The 26,034-nt window shown below is 36.8% G+C and overlaps 2 protein-coding genes across 5 annotated transcripts; both read left to right on the top strand.

Moving 5' to 3' along the window:
- Positions 1-116: 116 nt before the first annotated feature.
- Positions 117-18,717, top strand: lifrb (LIF receptor subunit alpha b). Of its 3 annotated transcripts, none has more exons than XM_055180743.2 (18): positions 117-135; positions 1,348-1,473; positions 1,861-2,033; positions 2,127-2,277; positions 11,045-11,263; positions 12,475-12,604; positions 12,710-12,846; positions 12,963-13,102; positions 13,208-13,361; positions 13,801-13,862; positions 14,568-14,775; positions 14,854-15,030; positions 16,490-16,591; positions 16,778-16,945; positions 17,023-17,142; positions 17,549-17,642; positions 17,756-17,819; positions 18,150-18,717. In XM_055180743.2, exons 2-18 carry the CDS (start codon positions 1,398-1,400, stop codon positions 18,564-18,566), a joined length of 2,592 nt encoding a protein of 863 aa, XP_055036718.2. In that variant the 5' UTR covers positions 117-135; positions 1,348-1,397; the 3' UTR covers positions 18,567-18,717. The 3 variants fall into 3 exon arrangements, with proteins under 3 accessions (XP_055036718.2, XP_055036717.2, XP_055036716.2); XM_055180742.2 differs by lacking the exon at positions 117-135 and adding an exon at positions 337-614; XM_055180741.2 differs by lacking the exon at positions 117-135 and adding an exon at positions 337-623.
- Positions 18,718-19,477: 760 nt separating this feature from the next.
- Positions 19,478-25,703, top strand: ccdc61 (coiled-coil domain containing 61). Of its 2 annotated transcripts, XM_055180225.2 has the most exons (14): positions 19,478-19,705; positions 20,318-20,486; positions 20,574-20,656; positions 22,172-22,332; positions 22,412-22,564; positions 22,752-22,953; positions 23,045-23,127; positions 23,216-23,433; positions 23,539-23,617; positions 23,704-23,745; positions 23,880-24,086; positions 24,519-24,552; positions 24,660-24,726; positions 24,833-25,703. In XM_055180225.2, exons 2-14 carry the CDS (start codon positions 20,339-20,341, stop codon positions 24,925-24,927), a joined length of 1,572 nt encoding a protein of 523 aa, XP_055036200.2. In that variant the 5' UTR covers positions 19,478-19,705; positions 20,318-20,338; the 3' UTR covers positions 24,928-25,703. The 2 variants fall into 2 exon arrangements, with proteins under 2 accessions (XP_055036200.2, XP_055036202.2); XM_055180227.2 differs by lacking the exon at positions 23,704-23,745 and having other exon boundaries at positions 19,479-19,705.
- Positions 25,704-26,034: the final 331 nt, after the last annotated feature.

The following is a 26,034-nucleotide window of genomic DNA, read 5'->3' as shown; positions in this document are numbered from 1 at the left end:
CTCTGGAATACTTGAATTTGATTGGTCAGTTGCAACAGTTATTCCGATATCCAACGGTCTGCATAATGCCGATAAACAACCACTAAACTGTCATGCCATCCGGTTACTGTGAGTCCTTTTGACCGGTGCTAATGTGTAAGTTATATCTCGTTTTTTTTTTTTTTTTTTTTTTTTGCTAATAAAATTATCATTCGTGTCCAGTTTTTTAGTTGTGTCAAGCAATCGTGTAATAAGCGGCATAATACAGCACGCACCACCACATCCAACAACAGTTGGTTGTATATTATCTTTAACGTAACTTTGAAATGACGCTGAGAATTTTTTTTTAATAAAGTGTTGCTCTTGCCATCTTTTCTTGACTCCTTTCCAAATAAAAGTTCGCAATTTCCCACACGTTTTCAGTCAGGTCCTCCCACTCACTGCACGGCACGCTCTCTCACGCTGTCGCTCGGATCACTGGATTAAAGCACGTCAACTTCTCCTTCTCTCTACAACTCAGACGATCTCGGATTTAAATTTTTGCTAAAAACGTTAATTTTGAATGACATTTTTGGGATTGTACTAACTTGTTGATTCCTCTACACAGTTTTTATGGCCGATGAACGCTTTTTCAAGTAAGTTAGGTGGGTAAAACCTGTTATTTAACTGTTTAGCGACACGAAGTAGGAGTTAACGGATGTTTACGATTGTCCTGACTGACGGATGGGAATCGAATTGGTAGTTTGGGTAGAGGAGTAACTTAATAACGTTATTATCGCGCGTATATGGTTGTCTTTTCCGCATTATAACAATTATTTTAAAGTTTGTTGTATAAATACGTATTTTCCACCATACAATCTATTGAATCTTTACATTAATACTTTGTAAAATAATATATGTTTGATTCAGTAAAATCGTGACACTTTTTGAGTCATATCATTGTGAAAGTGTCCCCTATTTTAAGGACTTGATGTAACTTAGCAGCAGAGTCTGATAACTTTCAGTTTGTGTGGATCAAAGTCATTTAATTCTTTATACAGTGTGGTTTGTTCATTGTTGACTTATTTTCATATGGTCATACAGCTTATAACCAAGACAAACAATGACTTATCCATACATTGTCTCAAATTTCAATATTTTTACATACCATCCTCAGTAGTCTTTTTAAATGGCATTAGATGTTCAGGTTTCAGTTTCTTTTCATGCTTTCCATTTAAATAGAGCTTCTTTCTATTTTTAAAATAACAAAGTAATTTTAAAATAATTAAAAATATAATAATAATAATTGTAGCTATTGACTCATTTACCTGGTTGAAGGCTGTTACTAAGCATGATTAATTTTATTGATTAGATCTCTTTTTTCCTTAGATCTGATTGCTAATGGAGACTTTGGTGATCCTTAACTTCTCTAGAGTCTTATGCGCTCCATCATGTTAGTTTGGGTTTGGTGTGTTTTGCTTGCTTCTCTGGATCATCAAACATTCATGATTCAAGGTGAGTTCTGCATGCATTTGTTGTGTTATGATAGCCGAGTTGTGTGAAAGTTCTCAAAACTTGTGGGGGCGGTTTCCTGGACAGGGAATAGACTAAAAATAAATGCCAAAGCTGTCCAAACTGAACCAACTTGGACTGACATATTTTAAAATACATCAGTCCTCTTTGTTTCGCCTCAAAATGCACACAAGTAATGTTTTTAGTAAGGCATGTTTGTTAAAACTAGTTATATTTCCTAATTAAACTAAGGTCTAGTCCTGGCTTAAGCTAATCTTGTCCGTGAAACCACCCCTTAATAATAAATTGCTTAATGATTTGGAGCAGAGTTTGTAGAGGTGTTTGTTTGCAAAATTAAAATAACTTTTTTATCTTTTCTTGTGGCAACAGGGCACCTGCTTCCTGTAAAAGATGTTAAAGTGTTTCCAGAACATAACATAACTATTGAAGGTGGAACTTGGGTGTTAAACGTTGAATGGACTGATGTTGAAAATGCTGTACCGGAGAAACTTATGTATGATATAGAGGTCCTTCTCACTGAGCAAGAGAAGAGGCTTCACTATGTAAGTGCTTAGCTGATCAATTGGTGTTGTTCAGTCAAAAAAATAATATAGGCAAGTTCATTTTTGCATTGTGAAATGTCTGTGTTATTATAGGAGACAATAGAGGTGAAGCGAGACCTATCAACCCCTCATCGATGGAAGTGGACGTCACTTTTTCCACTAGAGTGCACTTCCCTTTCGGTCAGACTGAGGTACAGAGATCAAAATCAGACCGGCCCCTGGTCACCATTGTACCCTTATGAAGGTTTGTGGCCAAAGTTTATGCCCATCTGGGCCTACTGTATACAGCTGACTGTATAGAGCTCCTGCGGTTGATGTCACGCAGCCTAAACTTTGCCATTTTGGCAGGCAATTAGAAGAGCGATAGAGCGGCTGTAACATTGATACAGATAGTGGTTGAAAACTAATTTAAAATCAGACCGTTTAGACCTTACAAACCTTATTATTATAACATGGTAGACAGCTGCTATAACTGTTGTATATGTTTATATTTAATAGTAAGTATAAAATGACATGAAAGAGTATAAAATGTGTAAAAATAACAGGGCTATAAGAATTTTCAGTGTACACTTTAACCCACCGGTCACAATTGTGACTAAACATAAAACACAATTTACACTTTTCCATAAAAATAAAACATGTTTTGTTTTTATGGAAAAGTGAAAATTGTGTTTTATGTTTAGTTTTGACTTATTATGTAATTCATATTATTTTAGGTGGCAAGTAATGACACCTCATTTGGATATTTTTATGTCGCAGTACATTTGGAATTAAACAGGTTAAGATTTAATGACATTTATAATGTTACTGTACTCGGCGTGATATCTTTGCTGGCTGTCTACAAACAAGGACAGCTAGGGTCGATTATAAGCTAACAAAACAGTTGACTTACCCTTCCAATGATGACGACGACTTTTACCCGGTTGATTCCAAAGTTGAATATTTATCGCAAAATTAGATTGCGTCCATTTGTACTCCTCGAGGCTTTTAGAGTCTCTGGAGTATTACAAGGGAAAGTTGATGAGGTAGTTGAAGATATCAGGGTACTACAGGTAATAAAAGCTATCGTTCCTTTATCTATACTATACACGTTAAAAGCACCCCAGAGGCTTTTAATAATGATATGTTTTGCTTAATCTATTAAAGGGATAGTTCCCCTAAAAATGAAAATTCTGTCATCATTTACTCAACCTCGTGTTGTTTAAGACCTTTATGAATTTCTTTTATATAATGAACACAAAATAAGATTTGATACATGATGGTTGGTACATAGCTTATTTTATTATTATGTTGGCTTGACAAAGCCAACATACTGTTCTTCGATCTAAGCTTATTATTAGTGGTGCTTGCATTTATGCAAGGCATCACTATTATTATTGCTCATACTTATTATTATTCTTATGTCTGGACACTTTTTCGGCGCGTAACTCGTCCCGCACGGTTTGTTGTAGTCCCACGAAACAGGGCTCAAATCGACCGGATTATTGAGGAGAGGTGTGCTATGACTTTTATAAGCGATCGGGTGCAGGATTTCAGAAAGGGGGGCGAAAAACCACCCGAAAAATCCCATTGACTTAACATTGCGCCCAACTTTGACGAGTCATAGCTCCGCTTGAGGATATTGTAGGAACATGTGGGTTACATTATTTGAAGAGGTTGGTAGGCTTTGTAAGAACATGGATTACAATGGGGTGTAAGTTGTACCCCTGGGGTGTAAGAGGCACCCAAAGGTGCCCCATTGACTTATAATGGGGCAGGAAACATGCCCATATAAGGAAATAAAAAAGTTCCAGCTGGGATATCTTCGCTTTACAATGTCCTACAGACAAGTGGGTGGGCTCATTTCACTCGGGCATCCAATCAGTCTCTCAGGATCATCTCAGAGCTATTAAGCCACGCCCCTAGCAACAATTTTGGGCACCCTAGCAACATCTCCCATAGACTGCCATTATAAAATGCCCAGATGGATATCTTTGCACCACAGTGTCATAGAGACATGGGGGTGGGCTCATTTTACTCAGGCATCCAATCAGTTTCTCAGGATCCTTAAAGACTTACTAAGCCACGCCCCTAGCAACCACTTTTCAGCACCCTAGCAACATAAGATTCAAACAGTTATATCTCAGCATCCGAACATCGTAGAGACACGGGGGTTTGACCGTTTGACTCGTGACTCGGCGTGTAATCATTATGGGATGCCAATTTTTTCCCTAGCAACCAAATACAGTACCCTAGCAACAGAGTAAACAAAGCCTTATATCTCCGAATCAGAACATCGTAGAGACACGGGGGTTGGACCGTTTGACTCGTGACTCGGAGTGTAATCATTATGGGATGCCAATTTTTTCCCTAGCAACCAAATACAGTACCCTAGCAACAGAGTAAACAAAGCCTTATATCTCCGCATCAGAACATCGTAGAGACACGGGGGTTGAACCGTTTGACTCGTGACTCGGAGTGTAATCATTATGGGATGCCATTTTTTCCCCTAGCAACCAAATACAGTACCCTAGCAACAGAGTAAACAAAGCCTTATATCTCCGCATCAGAACATCGTAGAGACACGGGGGTTGGACCGTTTGACTCGTGACTCGAAGTGTAATCATTATGGGATGCCAATTTTTTCCCTAGCAACCAAATACAGTACCCTAGCAACAGAGTAAACAAAGCCTTATATCTCCGCATCATAACATCGTAGAGACACGGGGGCTGGACCGTTTGACTCGTGACTCGGAGTGTAATCATTATGGGATGCCAATTTTTTCCCTAGCAACCAAATACAGTACCCTAGCAACAGAGTAAACAAAGCCTTATATCTCAGCATCAGAACATCGTAGAGACACGGGGGTTGGACCGTTTGACTCATGACTCGGCGTGTAATCACTATGGGATGCCAATTTTCTCCCTAGCAACCAAATAGAGTACCCTAGCAACAGAGTAAACAAAGCTTTATATCTCTGCATCAGAACATCTTAGAGACACGGGGGTTGGACCATTTGACTCGTGACTCAGAGTGTAGTCACTATGGGATGCCAATTTTTTCCCTAGCGACCAAATACAGTACCCTAGCAACAGAGTAAACAAAGCCTTATATCTCCGCATCAGAACATCGTAAAGACACGGGGGTTGGACTGTTTGACTCGTGACTCGGAGTGTAATCATTATGGGATGCCAATTTTTTCCCTAGCAACCAAATACAGTACCCTAGCAACAGAGTAAACAAAGCCTTATATCTCCGCATCAGAACATCGTAGAGACACGGGGGCTGGACCGTTTGACTCGTGACTCAGAGTGTAATCATTATGGGATGCCAATTTTTTCCCTAGCAACCAAATACAGTACCCTAGCAACAGAGTTAACAAAGCCTTTTATCTCCGCATCAGAACATCGTAGAGACACGGGGGTTGGACCGTTTGACTCGTGACTTAGAGTATAATCATATATTGTTCCCCAAAATTTGCCACGGCAAGCACCACTTCACATTTTCTTCAGGAAATGTACCTATCTAGTTATGTTGGCTTGACAAAGCCAACATACTGTTCTTCGATCTAAGCTTATTATTATTATTATTCTTCTTCTGTTCATACTTTTTACCAATTGTAACTCCTCCTAGAGCTTTCAAGCTACACCCACAAAACTTTACAAAACTTTTAAGACTGGTCCGTAGATAGGTGCTATGCCTTTTCTAACTGATGGGACCTACCGAATTCCTAAACGGGGCGCTCAAACACCCCAAATTTTCCATTGACTTAACATTGCGACAAACTTTGACGGGTCATAGCTGCAAGCGAGAAATTTGTACAAACTTGTGGGTTACCACATTTGCAGAGGCTGGCAGGCTCTGTAAGAACATACATCACATTGGGGTGTAAGTTTCACCCCTGGGGTGTAGGAGGCCCCCAAAATTCCCCATTGACTTATAACGGGGCAGGAAACACCGCCATATAAGGGAATAAAAACGTTCCAGATGGAATATCTTCGCTTTACAGTGCCATAGAGACATGGGGGTGGGCTCATTTTACTCAGGCATCCAATCAGTCTCTCTGGATCATCCCATAGCAATTAAGCCACGCCCCTAGCAACCATTTTTGGGCACCCTAGCAACATCTCCCATAGACTTCCATTATAAAATGCCCAGATGGATATCTTTGCAGCACAGTGTCACAGAGACATGGGGGTGGGCTCATTTTACTCAGGCATCCAATCAGTCTCTAAGGATTCTTATTGAGCTATTAAGCCACGCCCCTAGCAACCAAATATAAGCACCCTAGCAACATAATAAACAAAGCCTTATATCTCTGGATCCGAACATCATAGAGACATAGGGGTTGGGTCTTTTGGTCATGTTAGCTTCATGATAGCTTCAAGCTAAGTCATACTAGCTTCATGCTAGTTTCATGCTAGCTTTATGCTAATTTCATAATAAATCTTGCTAACTTCATGCTTATTCATGTTAGCATCATGCTAGCTTCATGCTAATTCATGTTAACATCATGCTAGCTTCAAGCTAATTCATGTTAACATCATGCTAGCTTAATGCTAATTCATGTTAGCATCATGCTAGCTTCATGCTAATTCATGTTAGCATCATGCTAGCTTCATGCTAATTCATGTTAGCTTCATGCTAGCTTCATGCTAATTCATGTTAGCTTCATGCTAGCTTCATGCTAATTCATGTTAGCATCATGCTAACTTCATGCTAATTCATGTAAGCATCATGCTAGCTTCATGCTAATTCATGTTAGCATCATGCTAGCTTCATGCTAATTCATGTTAGCATCATGCTAGCTTCATGCTAATTCATGATAGCATCATGCTAATTCATGTTAGCATCATGCTAGCTTCATGCTAACTTCATGCTAATTCATGTTAGCATCATGCTAGCTTCATGCTAATTCATGTTAGCATCATGATAGCTTCATGTTAACATCATGCTAGCTTCATGTTAATTCATGTTAGCATCAAGCTAGCTTCATGCTAATTCATGTTAGCATCATGCTAGCTTCATGCTAATTCATGTTAGCATCATGCTGGCTTCATGCTAATTCATGTTGGCATCATGCTGGCTTCATGCTAAATCATGGTAGCATAATGTTAAATACATGATAATTCATGTTAGCATAATGATAGCTTCATGCTAATTCATGTTAGCATCATGCTAACTTCATGCTAATTCATGTTAGCATCATGCTAGCTTCATGCTAATCATGCTAACTTGATGCTAGCTTCATGCTAATCATGTTAGCTTCATGCTAGCTTCATGCTAATTCATGTTAGCATCATGCTAGCTTCATGCTATTTCATGTTAGCATCATGCTAGCTTCATGCTAATCATGCTAACTTGATGCTAGCTTCATGCTAATCATGTTAGCTTCATGCTAGCTTCAGGCTAATCATGCTAGCTTCATGCTAAATCAGGCTAGCTTTTTACTTAAACATACTAACAGCCAGATAGCCTACTAAACTAAACTTCTGTCAAACAGTTTTTAACGTTCAGGCCAGGCTTTGTCAAGCCAACATAAAGTTTGTCAACAAACTTTTCTATCTAGTTATTATTCTTCTTCTGTTCATACTTTTTACCAATTGTAACTCCTCCCAGAGCTTTCAAGCTACACCCACAAAACTTTACAAAACTTTTAAGACTGGTCCGTAGATGGGTGCTATGACTTTTCTAACTGATGGGACCTACCAAATTCCTAAACGGGGCCCTCAAACACCCCAAATTTTCCATTGACTTAACATTGCGACAAACTTTGACGGGTCATAGCTGCAAGCGAGAAATTTGTAGAAACGTGTGGGTTACCACATTTGAAGAGGCTGGCAGGCTCTGTAAGAACATACATCACATTGGGGTGTAAGTTTCACCCCTGGGGTGTAAGAGGCACCCAAATTTCCCCATTGACTTATAATGGGGCAGGAAACATGCCCATATAAGGGAATAAAAGCGTCCCAGATGGAATATCTTCACTTTAGAGTGTCGTGGAGATATGGGGGTGGGCTCATTTTACTCAGGCATCCAATCAGTCTCTGAGGATTCTTATTGAGGTATTAAGCCACGCCCCTAGCAACCAAATATGAGCACCCTAGCAACATAATAAACAAAGCCTTATATCTCTGGATCCGAAAATCATAGAGACATGGTCGTTGGGTCTTTGGGTCATGTTAGCCTTATGTTAGCTTCATGCTAAGTCATACTAGCTTCATGCTAGTTTCTTGCTAGCTTTATGCTAATTTCATAATAAATCTTGCTAACTTCATGCTAAATCATGTTAGCATCATGCTAGCTTTATGTTAATTCATGTTAGCTTCATGCTAGCTTCATGCTAATTCATGTTAGCATCATGCTAGCTTCATGCTAATTCATGTTAGCATCATGCTAGCTTCATGCTAATTCATGTTAGCATCATGTTAGCTTTATGCTAATTCATGTTAGAATCATGCTAGCTTCATGCTAATTCATGTTAACATCATGTTAGCTTCATGCTAATTCATGTTAACATCATTCTAGCTTTATGGTAATTCATGTTAGCATCATGCTAGCTTCATGCTAATTCATGTTAGCATCATGCTAGCTTCATGCTAATTCGTGTTATCATCATGCTAATTCATGTAGCATCATGCTAATTCATGTTAGCTTCATGCTAATTCATGTTAGCATCATGCTAATTCATGTTAACATCATGCTAACTTCATGCTAATTCATGTTAGCATCATGCTAGCTTCATGCTAATTCATGTTAGCATCATGCTAGCTTCATGCTAATTCATGTTAGCATTATGCTAATTCATGTTAGCATCATGCTAATTCATGTTAGCATCATGCTAGCTTCATGCTAATTCATGTTAGCATCATGTTAGCTTCATGCTAATTCATGTTAGCATCATGCTAGCTTAATGCTAATTCATGTTAGCATCATGCTAGCTTCATACTAATTCATGTTAGCATCATGCTAATTCATGTTAACATCATGTTAGCTTCATGCTAATTCATGTTAGCATCATGCTAGCTTCATGCTAATTCATGTTAGCATCATGCTAGCTTCATGCTAATTCATGTTAGCATCATGCTAGCTTCATGCTAATTCATGTTAGCATCATGCTAATTAATGTTAGCATCATGCTTACCCATGCTAATTCATGTTAACATCATGTTAACTTAGTGCTAAATCATGTTAACATGCTAACTTTTTGTTAAATCATGTTTACGGAAAGTTAGACTACTAAACTAAACTTGTTTTAAGTTTCTCTCAAAGTTTTTTAAACGTTCAGGCCAGGCTTTGTCAAGCCAACATAAAGTTTGTCTTCAAACTTTTCTATCTAGTTTTAAATGTACAATTATAAAACGGCTCGTTCTGGTTCTTCATTCTGATTGGTTGAAACGCGTTCTAAGCCGTGATAAAATACCCCGGTAAACCCACGGTTCAGACCGCATCACAAGTATCACTGCGCCACTGTTGCTGCGTACTGATTTATGAAAATAAACACCAGTCTTTAATCATTTTTTTATTTTTCTACCTTTGCACAATTATGGCGATATCCAGATAAATGTCAATAAATAAAACATTTCGTCAATAAAGAGAAAACGTTCTCTGAAGTTTTTTTGTCTTATTGATATTTCCGCTATTATCCACAAGATGGCAATCTTATCCAACTTAAACACTGACACATTCACTCGACACAACAGCGTTGTGGTGGATTTAGCGTGACGTGTGTTTTGATCAGGCTCTGAATCTGATCTCTTACAAAGTTCTTCACAAAAATGGAATTATCTCCGCATTTAGCTGAACATTTGAGAGGTGATAACTGATAAGACAACAAATGAAGGTAGGATGAAAGTTTTTTGATGTTGTTGGAAAGCGGATGGACTGTTCTTTCATTTGATATCTTATGTTTATTTAAAGAAGAGAATTTTTCTGTAAGGCATTCAACTAAAACTGGGTGGCAACTTAAAAAAAAAAAACGCTGACGGGGAAAAAGTTAAGCATGCTTCCAAAAATATTTGATCATCACTTCAACAGTTGCACGATATAAATGTTAATGTATAAATTAGATGAATGTTGATTATAAAATAAACACCACAGTCTTTAATCATATTTTCATTGTGCCTTTGCTGCGTCTCTGTTGTTTGTGAACTGCGTTCTGTTGCAGCCACACTTGATTCTGAGGAACTACTTTGTTTGGCGGAAGAGTAATATTTATACTAATATAATTACAACTTATTTGTGTTTTATTTTATAAAATCCCGCTAACGTTATGAATATGAAGTAACCGTTTTATAAACGCAATAAACCCCTCGAAGCTTTGGGTTACCAGTGAATTTTATAACAGCTAAGGGGGTTTAGGCACTCCGCTTCGCGTCGTGCCTAACAACGCCCCTTAGCTGTTATAAAATGCACTGGTAACCCACTGCTTCTTGGGGTTTATTGCTTTATTTTAATGTAGTGTTAATTGTTCTTTATGTGCTGGTCTTGATGTACAACCAACTGCCCTTAGGGGACATAAATACATAAAGAAAGAAAGAAAGAAAGAAAGCTGGTGGTAACCATTGACTTCCATAGTAGGATGTAAATTATTGTGATAATGATGAATGGTGAAGGAGATATTTTGATAAATTATGGTAAGCACACAGTTAATGGGATCCATAGAGATCCATAGTTTCCATAGTTTTTCTTATTATAGTCCACCAGTGTACTTATCATCATTACTCAAAATATCTTATTTTGTGTTTATTAGAAAAAGAAACTCATACAGGTCTAACAACATGACGGTAAGTAAATGATGACAGAAATTTCATTTTTGGATGAACCATCTACTATGTACATGACTTTTGAATTAAAGTTCGCAGTGAACTCTGTTGCCTTGAAATTCCTGCTGGCGCCATTCATTTCATTGTCGCTCCCGGCTGTCCCTGCCTGACTAAATAGCAAAGTAAACATAATGGGTAACGTGACGTCCGGAGCTCTATAGACAAGTTCATTAAATTTATTAAGTCTTTGCTTTGCAAAATTACAGGAACTGCTCGAAACCCGGATACACATGTCTATCCTCATGACCAATCATTCCTGGTTGGGAGCAACATCACTTTCTGTTGCATCACGGAGACGCCGTTGGAAAATTGTACAATCCCCATCAGCAACAGGACATACATCTCAGAACCATATCAACTTCAGAGCCGGACAGGACAACAGAACCTAAAATGTGGTTATTATGGCGCCACCGTATTTGTTGGGTGTAAGTGTGAACATATCCAGTTCAAATTGAATTTATTCATTTAAATGATATTTAGTCATTAGATAAATGTTAAAATATAGAATTTATTGAAAGGCAACTGGAGATTGTTTTTATATAGTTGGAGAGTAGTCTTTCATTTGTATTTTTGCCAACATATGGAATTAAATGTATTATCGGGCCGTATATGGGAAAATATGTGTGTGTGTATATATATATATATATATATATATATATATATATATATATATATATATATATATATATATATATATATATATATATATATATTAAATACACACACATATTTTATATATACATACATACATATATATACATATATATATGTATATATATATATATATATATATATATATATATATATATATATATATATATATATATATATATATATATATATATATATATATATATATATATACATATATACATATATACATATATACATATATACATATATATATATATATATATATATATATATATATTATATACACACACACATATTTTCCCATATACGGCCCGATAATACATTTAATTCCATATGTTGGCAAAAATACAAATGAAAGACTACTCCCCAACTATATAAAAACAATTTCCAGTTGCCTTTAAATAAATTCTACATTTTAACATTTATCTAATGTAATATATATATATATATATATATATATATATATGAAGAGTACATTCAAATGATATTTAGTCATTAGATAAATGTTAAAATGTACAATTTATTTAAAGGCAACTGGAAATTGTTTTTATATAGTTGGGGAGTAGTCTTTCATTTGTATTTTTGCCAACATATAAACGAGATAAATCCATTTTTTAACATTTTTGTCAAAACATGTTTATTATTATGTTATCATGTTATTATTTTGTTTTATGGTGCTACTAGCTGTATTTTTTAAGTTATGAAGGTTTTAAATCAAAACAAACCAACTGCAGTTGCATTGAAATTAATTGGAATGCACAACCAAAAAACGCGATTTCTGAACAATTAAAAAAACGGTGGTTATCTCGTTTTGCAACGAAACTCTTCATATATATATATATATATATATATATATATATATATATATATATATATATATATATATATATATATATATATATATATATATATATATATATATATAACCAACTATCATACATTCCAGACCTTTATCTCTGTACACATTCTCTGGCTGCCACAGATCCCCCAGATGACCAGGATCTCAGATGTGTCACACGGGATCTCATCTCTGTGGAGTGTAACTGGACATTTGGTCGAGACACTCTTGTGACTGAAAAAACAACACTTACAAAGTACACACTTAATGGAAGGTACCCACAGTCCATCTACTAAAATAAGCATTATAACCGTGAATCATGTAATTACTGACCATGTAATGAATGTACTATCACATGCTTATTGTTTATCTTTGTTAGAAAATGTGAGGTTAATAAGGTTGAGGAGTTTGGTCACTGTGCCGTGAATGAAGCCAATGTGACAAATTGGACCCTGATTGCCATAAATCCCCTTGGTGTGAAGATCCTCAATTATACAGCTGACCCCTTACATCGAGGTCAGGATAAAAACATTTTTTACAGAATACTGCATGGCCGCACCAGTCATTTTTAGATTCAGTTGTGAATTGTAATCTTTAAAAAAATGTAATCAGTTTGTTTTGTTCTTTCACAGTATTTTTGAAAGCCCCCACGAACGTCCATACTCGCGCTGTTTATGAAAGAAATGCCACTATTAATTGGGACTGGAACGTTAAAGCATACGATTCCTTTTTAATGATATGTCAGGTGGAACTCAATGGACACTTGTACAATGTTAGTATCATTAATTATTATCTTGCTTACTTACATATGCTTTATAAATATGATGCATTTGAAAGGATTCTAATATGATGCCAAATATTTTTAATCTTCACAAAGAAAAACTTCAGTGGGTCAAGACTTACTTCAATTGTGCTTGTAGATCTTCAGCCTTTTACTAATTACACAGCTAAAGTGAGTTGTGGGTCTTCTGAGAACTTTTACATGTGGGGTGACTGGAGTGATATTACGCGCTTCAGAACTAAAGAAGACAGTGAGTATACACAACATAAATACACTTATACAAATATTGCACAGAACCAACTTTTGGGTGAAATAAACCTATGCTGGGTTGTTTCAACCCATGTTTGGGTAAGAAAAACTCAGCTTATGTTTATTTATAACCCAGCGGTTGGTTCTCTCCAATATTTACCCAAACATGGGTTAAACCAACCCAATACTTTTAAGAGCAGTGGTTTCAAACTGGGGGTCTCAAGATTGTGTCGGGTGCCCAGTTTTTTGACATTTTATTAAATACATTAATTTGTCATACTAACCATTGTATCATTTAATATGCTTCATATTTTCATATGATTTGATTTATGTATTTTTAAATACTATCTTATGATGCTAAATTAAATTATAATGTAAGTATAAGAAAATGTATGCAATTACAGATTATATAATTTGTCACACCAATGATCTCTTTTCAGTTCCAGAAGCGTTAGATGTTTGGATCCAATATCTTGAACAAAATGCATATGTTCTATCGAAGGTAAGAGCAGTTTATACTTTAAACATTATCCTTTTGCATATTACACTATTGGGTAACTGAAAGCACTCGCTGTCTGGTGGTAAGGGAGTTAGGGCAGTAGCTCATTTGTGTTTAAAGGTACATAAAAACATGAAAACTCCCACCCAAATAGGGACATTTTGAACATGCTATAATAAATGATCCGTGGGGAGTTTTTAGCTGAAACTTCACAGACCAATTTAGCCCTTTTCGCACAGAGATTACAGAAAATACACTGAAAATGCGTCCAGGATTTGTCTGGGATCGTTTGATTTTTGGTTCGTTCACATTGCCAATGATATTCAGGAATCTGTGCGTGCATTCACACACATACCATAAAGATCCCGCAGAGACACGAGACGTTTTTAGAGTCCTGGACTTGGTAGGTTTTTCCACATCAAAAGCATCTGCAGTTTGCTAAGTATCTGTGATATCTCTCTCGAGAAACCACGTGCGGGCATTTTTGCTTATATGGACCAAAAAATAGTGCTGTCTGATGGTGCAATGTAAAGGTAGTTTTCTAGGCACATCTGAGACTTATATTACACCTTGTAAAAAATGTGCCTTTTAAGTAACTAAATGGCAGGATTGTATTATTTTTCTCTGCACTTTGTATAAAGCCAAACAAGTTAAAGTTCTGCTTTTATTAAACTAATATCTAATGTATATATAACTAATGTTTTAAAGCCTCTAACAAAAGAACAAAGTCATGGGGTGCTTACTGGTTATGAACTGACTACGATCGACCCTAAAAATGAGATCAGCATCCAGAGTGAAACACTGTGCTACCCTGTCAGCTTTGGAAATAAAATGAGTGATCGAAAGATCTCTGTCTCTGCTAAAAACTCCGCTGGCCTATCTCCCCCTGCCAACATCACCATCACAAGCTATCCTGGTGAGGTCACTAGAGCATTTTATATTTAAATAGGTCAATTTTTTAAATGCTTTATTGGTTTTACAATTTTTTTTGCAGGAGTCAATGTAAGCCAGATCAGAGGCATTAATGGTGGCTTTAACATATCTTGGGAGGAGAGATCCAGTTCCAGTTGTGGTTATGTTGTTGACTGGTTTCAAACATACAGTAAGAAAAAATGTGATTTAAAATGGATAAAGATCCCACCTGGTCACTTAAGCACCAGGATCCAGTCAGGTCAGTTGGAAGTAATGTAACAATATTTGTATTTGGTAACAAAAGTGTATTTTACGTGTCTTTACCTTCTGTTAGTGGTGTGTAATGTAATGTACTGATATACACTCACCTAAAGGATTATTAGGAACACCATACTAATACTGTGTTTGACCCCCTTTGGCCTTTAGAACTGCCTTAATTCTACATGGCATTGATTCAACAAGGTGCTGAAAGCATTCTTTAGAAAAGTTGGTCCATATTGATAGGATAGCATCTTGCAGTTGATGGAGATTTGTGGGATGCACATCCAAGGCACGAAGCTCCCATTCCAAAGATGCTCTATTGGGTTGAGATCTGGTGACTGTGGGGGCCATTTTAGTACAGTGAACTCATTGTCATGTTCAAGTAACCAATTTGAAATGATTCGAGCTTTGTGACATGGTGCACTATCCTGCTGGAAGTAGCCATCAGAGGATGGTCATAAAGAGATGGACATGGTCAGAAACAATGCTTAGGTAGGCCGTGGCATTTAAACGATGCCCAATTGGCACTAAGGGGCTTAAAGTGTGCCAAGAAAACATCCCCCACACTATTACACCATCACCACCAGCCTGCACAGTGGTAACAAGGCATGATGGATCCATGTTCCCTTTCTATTTATGCCAAATTCTGACTCTACCATCTGAATGTCTCAACAGAAATCGAGACTCATCAGACCAGGCAACATTTTTCCAGTCTTCAACTGTCCAATTTTGGTGCAAATTGTAGCCTCTTTTCTACTGTTGTAGCTCATCCGCGTGTTGTGGCTTCACAAATGCTTTGCTGCATACCTCGGATGTAATGAGTGGTTATTTCATTCAAAGTTGCTCTTTTATCAACTTGAATCAGTCGGCCCATTCTCCTCTGACCTCTAGCATCAACAAGGCATTTTCACCCACAGGACTGCCACATACTGGATGTTTTTCCCTTTTCACACCATTCTTTGTAAACCCTAGAAATGGTTGTGCGTGAAAATGGCAGTAACTGGCACCAACAATCGTGCCACGCTCAAAATTGCTTAAATCACCTTTCTTTCCCATTCTGACATTCAGTTTGGAGATCAGGAGATTATCTTGACCTAAACCACACCCCTAAATGCATTGAAGCAACTGCCATGTGATTGGTTGATTAGATAATTGCATTAATGAGAAATTCAACAGGTGTTCCTAATAATCCTTTAAGTGAGTGTATATTGTGACCTTTTTTATTATTTTTATAATCATATTTATAATGTCTAACTAAAGATAAGTAATATCCTGTAGCACAGTTACTTGTAGGTTGCACAAACCCACCTGTTGCTTTGTACACACACACACACACACACACACACACACACACACACACACTACTATAACTATAATCATAAACATATAATTTTTATGTCCATAGCGTGAACTGCTCTTTATTCCTGCACTAATTTTTTTGCATAATTTTGTAATAGAGTCCCTTCATTCAGGTGTCAGATATACTGTCTCAGTCTACAGCTGTACTGCTGGTGCTCCACAGCTTCTCCAGAAGAGCGAGGGTTATGCTATAGAGCAACGTAAGCAGTCAAGATTTCCGATTTCTGAAGTCCATTCTGCAACCTTAAAACATTATTCATAATCACTTTTTTCCACGCTAGTATTTGACTTAGGAAATACAGTATTTGCTAATCACACAAATATTTTGGTCATCCTTACTTCTCCATTCTCCTTCTTATTGTTCATTTTGACCTATTTGTTCTCAGGGCCATCTGAGAAAGTTCAAGATCTCACAGGAAGTGTTAATGGCAGAAATCTTCTGCTTTCCTGGAAAGAAGTGCCCTTAGACGAGCAAAAAGGCTTCATACAAGGTTACAGGGTCACAACAATCCCATCTGGTGCTGATAAAGCATATATCAGCACAATAACAAATGGTGGGTTCAGTTCCTAATTGACTTTCCTTAAGAAAAGGTTGCATGTTACAAATAAACTTTGTGTTTTTATTTTGTAGAGACGTCAGTTCAATTAACATTAGATCCTGGAACCTACGATATCACGGTTGCTGCATTTACATCCGCAGGGGAAGGTGTAAACGCCACATTCCCAACAACTATGAATAAAAGCCATATGTGTAAAGATATTTTCCTTATGTTTTTTATTGATTATTTTTTGTTGAAGGACAATTCACAATAAATGGTAACAATATTAGCTTAGTTACAGTAAACTGTCACAAAATTGGTCAAATATGGTCCCTTGCTGTCAATGGGGCTTTACTCTTATATAGGTGATTGTACCATTTAGGTACAGATCATTTATAATTATGATTTATATATAATTTTGGTACCAATATGTATGAAAACTAATATGATCTCTTTATGTGCAAATGTGTAACTACAGCTACAGTTACTGTACTTTGTTGTAATATTGTATTGTATTGTATTGTATTGTATTAACAATTTTAAATGGCATTAATGAAAGTACTTGATACTGTGTCCGCTTGTCATAACATTGTAAGTAATGTTACAAAATCTCCATAGATGACGAAATGATTGTGGCCATGGTTTTGGGTTCCAGTGTGGCAGCCCTTGTGTTCATCATTATTGCATTTCTTTGCTACAGAAAGAAGAAGTGGTAAGATGTTCCACTGTTATTTATTTATTTTATTTATTTTTTGTTTAAGAAATTATGTATTTTCTATAGATTTGCTATTTGCATTTAAAGTGTTACTCTTTAAAATCCATCAGGATAAAGAAAATGTTGTATCCAGATATACCTAAACCAAAACTTTTAGGGCAATGGGCTACAAAGGTAAGTCACCAGAGCTTTATGCTTTCAAAAACAGCATGATTATTAAAGTGCACACTTAAAAAAAACTGAACATGTTAGTAAAATTGAAATTAATTCACATTTTTTATTTATTGACACAATGTAAAAAATTTGCAGCATGACGTTATAACAACTTGGTTTTGCAAGTCAATTTAACCTACTATTTGACGTTTTGGCTTATTAATTCAAGTTAAAATTGTTTAACTTTTTTAAAGTTATGTTAAAGTAATTTGATTTGAAAAGTTGATTTGGCAATTACAGACAATCTCACTCCTAATAACTTGACATTACACTTTGGTTTTTTGTTTCCAGAGGATGTATTGCTCCCAGATGACTGAACCGTATATAAAGTGTGAGATCCAGGAGATTCACGGTATAGACCCTACTTCAACATCACTAGAACCTGCGGAGGACAGTGCTCTCATTAGCTCTAATTCCTCATCGGGTCCTGTTAATCTTTCCTACCAGAATGTTTCTGAATTGTCATTTGTCTTATCCTATCCTTCTGTCACTTCTTTTATTACCTCGGATCCTTTATCATCATCGTCTGATGCTAAAATGCTTACCTCATTTATTGAAAATCCCACATATATTATGTCCTGGCCAGCTGATGTTTCCCAAATATCTGGACCCACATTGGAGATGGATGATGCTTACCACCCAGCCCCAACGGTTGTTCAAACTTTTCTTGAAACAGATGGGAATTACAAGCCCCACGCATTACTGTAAAAAAAGGCCTCAGTGTGCATGTAAATAATGAAAGCTTTATATATATCTGAAAGAGAAAATATTATTTATATTGTATATATATATGACTGTTTACTGCTGTTTCTAAACATTATTTGTATTTGATTAAATAAAGCTGTGAGCTTCCTTAGTATTACATCTCCTTTACATTTTATTTAACGCAAATAAAAATTGTATGTTTAGTATTTACTATACTAAACTGTAGTAAAATTTGTTAATACTGTAGTGTTTTAACCCTTACCATAGTAAATATTAAAGCACACTACAGTATTATCATATATTCACCCTTGTGTTGTTCTCAATCTGTATGAAAATAAGATATTCTGATAAATGATGGTAAGCAAGCACACAGTTGGCGGTACCCATTGACTTTAGAAATAAAAAAAGAGTTAATGGTTACCGTCAACTGTGTGGTTACCATCATCATTTATCAAAATGTCTTAAGTTGTGTTCAACAGAATAAAGAAACTCATGCAGGTTTTGAACAACACAAGGAAGAGTATTTGATGACAAAATTTTAATTTTTAGGTGAACTACCCCTTTACTACTATAGAATGCTGTAATGTTCTTTCATGCGAGATAGTTAACTCTGATATATTGTGATTGTGGTCCCGAAATCGCTACTGCGCAGACTCAAGATGTCAGCGCCGTATCGGTTCATCTTTTTTACCGTCTATGATTGTGAACAATAATTATTGACCCAAATGAAAGCTGGAATAATAGAGCAATAGTTCCCTCTTGTGGATTGAAAAATACTTCAAACTTGCCTGTTGTCTTGTAAATCACTGTTGGGGGAGTGTAAGGGGTTGACCGAGGGCGTTACCGCAGTGAAAGCATTTATTTGATTGATGAGCAAAAGAGCCAATCAAATTCTCACATTTATTCGAGTTGACCAATCTTACCAGATGTGGGCGGGAGTTTTAAATTCCCGGTCGTTGAGCCGCTGTTTTTAGTTGTTCGAGTTGAGCAACGACCGGTTTGTTGAACATGTTTTCGCTAAATTAGCAGAGAAGACATATTTATGTGTCTGTTTATTTTTGAGTCTTATTTTGATCGACGTTTTAAATGTAGGTTTTAATTGTACAGCTCGTGGCTGCCTAACGCACTTCTACCAATAACGGGTAGGTTGCTAGCGTGCTAGTTGTGTGTGGAATCAGATGTATCTATCGTAACACACGGTAATTCGGTAGTCTCGTTTCTCTATAACTTTCAACAAATACTGCGCTTGATGTCTTTTTTAGTCATGCTTGTTATTGTATATAGTTATTTTGCGATCTATTTTGCAGACATATGTAAATCTTTTGGTTAGCAAGATAATAAAAGTCAACCATCTGTTAGCTTAACTGTTATATGAATAATAAGTGTGGTTACATCCTCTGCTTAGCTTTAGAAAGAAGGCATTTCAATGAAGTGGAAAAAATGTCAGCCTCATCCATTGAAATGGTTCATGACCCAAATCGTGCCAGTGTCATGTCAGTAGTTGTCATTTGTAACCGACAGCTCGATGTGTGTTTGGTATGGACAACACAATGCATTGGTTTATGAAGCCAGACCTTTATAACGAAGGCTGTGTGGTTTAAATAAATCTCACTCTGCACTATTGTGTGTTTGTTAAATGTGTCTGTAATAAAGCCATTAGTTGGTTATTTTAGCCAAATTTAAATGTGTATGTCATTAAATACAAACCGTTTAGTTTATGTTAACAACCTAGTAGTGCACTAATTTCCTTATAGGTTATCAAACAGTGGTCCGCAATGGAGGTTGGGACAGTTGTGAAGGATGATATGAAATTTCGAGGATCTGAATTTGCTGTCAAGGTGGAGCTGGCGGAGCGGTTGCTGATTGTAGAGATTTCAGATGTTGTTACGGCAGACCAGTGGAGAGGAGAGTTTGATCCTGCTTGTAAGTGGAGTATTTTACAAGTTTAGTTTGCTGTTGTTTAAATGCTGTTTTCTGTTTAAAACCCCTATTTCTTTTTTGCACAATTAGATATTGAAGACTTGACCCGGAAAACTGGGAATTTTAAACAGTTTCCCGTGTTCTGCAGCATGCTGGAGTCTGCAGTGAACAAGGTAGATCAACAGGGCTTGCAACTTAGTTGTGACACTGGACCACAAAACCAGTAATAAAAACATGGATATATTTGTAGCAATAGCCAAAAATACATTTTATGGGTCTAAATTATAGATTTTTCTTTGTGCCAAAAAATCATTAGGATATTATGTAAATATCATGGGCCAGGAAGATATTTTCTAAATAATATATTTAATATTTAAAAAAGTTGCACCCTCAGATTCCAGATATTCAAATAGTTGTATCTCAGACAAATAATGTCCTATCATAACAAACCATATATAAATAGAAAGCTTATTTATTCAGCGTTATTAGATATAAATCTCAATTTTAATTGATTCTTAAAGAAATTGTATGGTTTACAGACATGTTAAAATTTTTCAAGAGCATCTCTGCCTTTTTGTTGATCACTAGTAATTATTTCTGGTTAAAACGAACACAACAAGGATTTGATGGAAATCCACATACAATTGATATCTGTGATCCATATCCTCAACTTTACAATCTGTGCTGTAAGAGTCCAAGTGATGTTTGGTCAACATTGTTGATGGAGCTTAACTTGTATTTACTTAAGGTGGGCCATTCCTATGAGTTTATCAATATATGCATATAGGCATTTTATAAATTTTTAATGAAGTATAACTTGTGAAGTTGCTGACCATCTCACTTTATGTGAACAATCACATTTACTAACACTGGCTATGTTTACATGCACAAAATTTTGTCAGTCCGACTGAATTTAATACGATTGACAGTTAAGACGATACAGTTTACGTGCACCCTAAACATTGCAATCTGATTTAAATGTTCGTTTACATGTACATTATATACATGTACGAAAGTCTGCGCAAGCACACAGCCAGGGTTGCCAGATCAGCGTTTCAAAACCACCCCAATGACTATTCACAGCCCAAATACCAATAACTAAGCAACAAAATATTTAATCTGTAACCCGCAGAAAACAACAACTGGTGGAAACAGTTTAAACAGTAGCCCAAATCTAAACTCGAAAAAAGCAGAGGACCTGGCAACGCAATGTTGCAGACAGCATCTCTCGTCAAGTTCACGCTTTATCTCTGTATAGAAGTCAAAACTGAGTTGGAGAAAGTTGTTTTTAAGGAGTTTTCAGGTATAGGTAATGAAAACACACTTTTCAAAAGGCACAACGCCTATTTTATTACTTTAAGTAGCCTATGTTTTAAAAGTGTAGATAAACGCTGCAGAATTTAGTGCAGCTCGTCGTGACCCCATTAACGTTACCTTAATAATGCACGTAATGCTATTGCCTTACTATTGCGTTTTTCTGTAACGGTAATCACGTGATATAAGAAGTAAATATAACACGTAAACTTGGAGCACAATTCTTCTGCGCATGTGCACAAGGTATTTTTGCATCCGATTTAGAAAATACTGCGATTCATGCGTTTACATGTGTACTTTTTTCCTGCTGATTACAAACGGATTATTTGGTTGCATGAAAACATCCCTACTGTTTCCAATTTTTTGTTTTGCAGTCTAGTGAATCAGTGACCCTAGACCTATTGACTTATTCAGACCTAGAGCTTCTCCGAAACCGGAAGGCAGGTGTTGTCGGCCGACCTCGTGCTCAGCCACAGTCCCCTGCTCTCAGTGCAAAGCGATACCTCATCCTCATCTACACTGTGGAGTTCGACAGGTCTGTATGCTTTGAACACACGGTTTATTTTAGTCACACTTTAAACAATGACCAATACAAGTTGTATTTTTCTACATAGGATACACTATCCTCTTCCACTTCCATTTCTTGGAAAACCTGATCCAGCGGAGCTGCAGAAGGAGATCAGAGCTCTGAGAGCGGAGCTCAAAGCATTAGGATTGAAAGGGGAACACAAAGTATCGGACCAAGAAACACGGAGGCTACGCGCTGAGTCAGTTCTTGTTTCTTTTTGTGATATGCTAATGTTGTTATACAAAAGTTATAAACATTTTATTTAGGCTGCTTCAGTGTATAGTTTCATTAAAGGTAAAGAAAGGCATACCAAATTCTCTTGGGCTATATCTTTAAAATTATGTATTGCAAATGATAAAAATTTGTTTACCTCATGTGTCAATCAGACTGGCTTTGGTGAGAGATGAAAAGGAGGCCTTGGCCAAGGCTCTGGACCGTCTACAAATGGTAGGGGTTGGTTCTACTCCCGGGGCTCGTGTGCTCCGAGAGGCCGTGCGCAACTTGGAGGAACAGCTGCTGAAGGAGAGGGCAAAAAATCAACGCTCGGCAAGCAAGAGGAACCAGGAACAGCGCATCCTGCTGGAACAGGTGTGTGCAAGCAGAATACTTTTATATGATGAGATAAACCGAGACTGTTGTCACTGCAACTTAACAACCACTTTTTAACTCTGGATGCTAGTTGGAGGAACTCAAAGCATCAGAACGTGCTCTTCGGATACGTGTTAAAAGTCTAACCTCTGAGTTGGCTTTGTTACGGCGTGGGTAAGTTTAATTGCTGTTGTATTTTTATTTATTTTTTTGCTCAAGTGAGAGCAACTATTTTATCCTTTTTTTTTTTCAAATTTGCCAGGCGGGCGACTCCAGTCATGTCTAATCGAAGTGGGCTCAGAAGCGATGGGGAGGTTCATCGTTCTTTGTCAAGAGAGCGCAGTTTAACCTGTGTAAGGGCACGTTCAGGCTCAAGAGAGAGGATGGAGGACAGGGCCAAGAGGTCAGAGGAGAGAGTTAGGAGAGCAGATTCTTCAGGGTCTCGAAACTGCATCTCAAGACCCTCACCATCTCCCACAGGTAAACGTAACAAAGAAAGCACATACTGTATTCAAGATTATGAACAACTGTTCAGGATAGGGTAGTGTTTGTTGATTTCATTTCAATGTTTCATTAATGTCACAGGGTCACGTGCACCTCGGTTTGATCCTACATCATACATCCATGACAGACAACGGCGCCAAAAAGAAGCAGAACTGAAAAAGTAGGACACTTACTTATTTCTAGGGTATATTTAGTGCATTTTTCTGCCTTTATGTTGCTGTTTTATCATTGTCTTTCTTTTGCAAGCATTGCCTTCTCTGTGAGCAGAAATACTGTTTACTATGAAAGGTGTGAATTATTATAAGCTTTCTTTGACATTTGCATGAGTCCATTATCATCAGTCAAGAGTTTGGCAGAGATTTTAGGTTATTTGATCAAACTCGCTTTTCTATTATCACAGAAGTACATTTTTGTTTCCTAAGTCAGAGGAAGATTAGAAGGGACATGTTGACTTCACCATCTCTGATGGAAAGGGGACGTTCACGGTCCAGAGAGCCCGTTCCTCAGCTGATGAGAGAAAGAAGTGCTGGCAGGGGAAGGAGCGTGTCTGTGGAGAGCAGGAGGAGTCGATGCTCTTCTGAAGGATCCGTAGCTGAGTTTGAAGAGCTTGCTAAACCTCTAAATAGCAGGCGAGTTATTAAAAAACACCAGATATAAAGCTAGGTTTCTTGCATAAAAGACATGACCATTTTACACCATCTTTCTCAGCCGTGAAATTATTTTGGCTGCTGGAATACCTTAAACAATGTATGTAAATGAGCTGCCATATGATTGGCTAACTTCTTGGACCTGTTCACAGTACAGGGTTTCCACAGGTCATTGAAATCCTTGAAAGTTTGTAAATCTGGGGGAAAAATTTAAGGCCCTGGGATGTTCCTCAAAAGGGAACATGATGTAACCTTGCTCTCACTTGAAATGTGTTCCCACATTTAACCCTTGAATTTGAGGGTATTGGACCTGAAAAGTACTTGAAAGGGACTTGAATTTTAAGTTAAGGTGTGGGAACCATGACAGTATGTTGTTAATTTATAATGCTGTCTACTTATCTGTTTGTTTTGCAGAGGAAGAAAACTGGGGTTTAATGGGCCAGCTGTGGTGAGTAGCAATGGGCATAATGTTAAAATTGTGGTTTTAAAAAGCACATTTCACGGCATATATCGGATTTCAGGCATGATTATCAGCTAATGTTATTTTTCTTTCAGACCAGAGGAAGACACTTAAACAAAAAACCAATGTGTAGCACTCCTGCACAAAGAATGAGAGCAGCAGGTATCCCAAAGTGCATCATGTACAAAAATATAAAAAACAAGCATATATAATAATATCTCTACCAGTGTTTAAATGAAAAAGTTACAAAAGATGTTTTTTTCTATAGACACATCTATTGACACAGGTGCTGATCTGTCAGAGATTGATGCTCGACTTCAGGCCCTACAGGACTATATGCGGGACCTTGACACAGGGCACTAGTTTTTCCCAGTGGATCAAGATGTCCATCTAGGAATTTTGCACAAGCTATCACTGTGACTGAGTAACATGGACAATCATTACAACACAATTCAAACACTGTGTACAGATGTATTTGTAACATGAAGCCATCAAAGCACAGAGACTTTAAGCTCTAATGCCAATTGCTTTATTAATCTATAATGTATGTTTTGGGCCAGACTAACAACATGCAATTGAGAAGGAAGTGCTTTCGACTGTTGCCATATCAGACTTGAACCAGAAGTGTCCAAAAGCATGACCTCAGGATATATTGTTTTTGTTTGTTTGTTTATTTGTTTTATATACTATTTTTTTTAAACATTATTAGTGTGTGTTTTGTCTGTTTTAGATGATCCTTCATTTTTAATCTGTTTTGTGAGATTCTGAAAAACAAGGTTTTATATACAAATTAATTTTGATCTTTATGTCTTTTCTTTAAATTTCTACATAATCTTTATAATAATGTCTCATGGCATCATTTAATATATGCCATACATTAATTTTAAACTTTGTAATTACGTATTTTTAAGTGTTATTTATATAGTATTATTCATGTATCAAAACACAATACTGTGTTCACCAAAATCATGAGTTTGATTCGCAATGAATGCACATACGGATAAAAAGGTATGTTTTGAATAGACTTGCTTTGGATAAAATTGAATGCTAAATGCATTCATGTAAATGTGCATATGTTAATTTAGTCTGTCGTACTTCTGACGTGCATGCTTTATTCGCAAACATTTAATTGTTTTGAATTTTGTGCTGCAGTCAAGTGTCTTTTTTTGTAACCCACCCACCAAATTATTTTATAATGTTAAAATTAGAAACACGTTAGCCGAGCACATAAGAGAATGCAAAGCAACTAGACCAAACGAAAAGCTTCTAGTGTAGACTGGAGCAAAGGCGTGTTCGACTTCGTGCGGAGTTGCGCAGACAGGGCGGCCTATGACGACAAAGTATCGCGAGAGGACTCAAAAAGTGCAGCTTTGATGTCATTTTAGTCTGCGCAGCGCCGCATGAAGGCGAACACGCCTTCTAAAGCAGGTGCTAATAATCCTGCCCACCTTTGGGTGGCGCTTTAATTCC

The sequence above is a fragment of the Misgurnus anguillicaudatus genome, chromosome 9 (assembly GCF_027580225.2).
Source record: "Misgurnus anguillicaudatus chromosome 9, ASM2758022v2, whole genome shotgun sequence".
NCBI classification, from domain to species: Eukaryota; Metazoa; Chordata; class Actinopteri; order Cypriniformes; family Cobitidae; genus Misgurnus; species Misgurnus anguillicaudatus.
The sequence above is the reverse complement of the archived record's forward strand: the minus strand, read 5'-3'. Positions and strand labels throughout refer to the sequence as shown.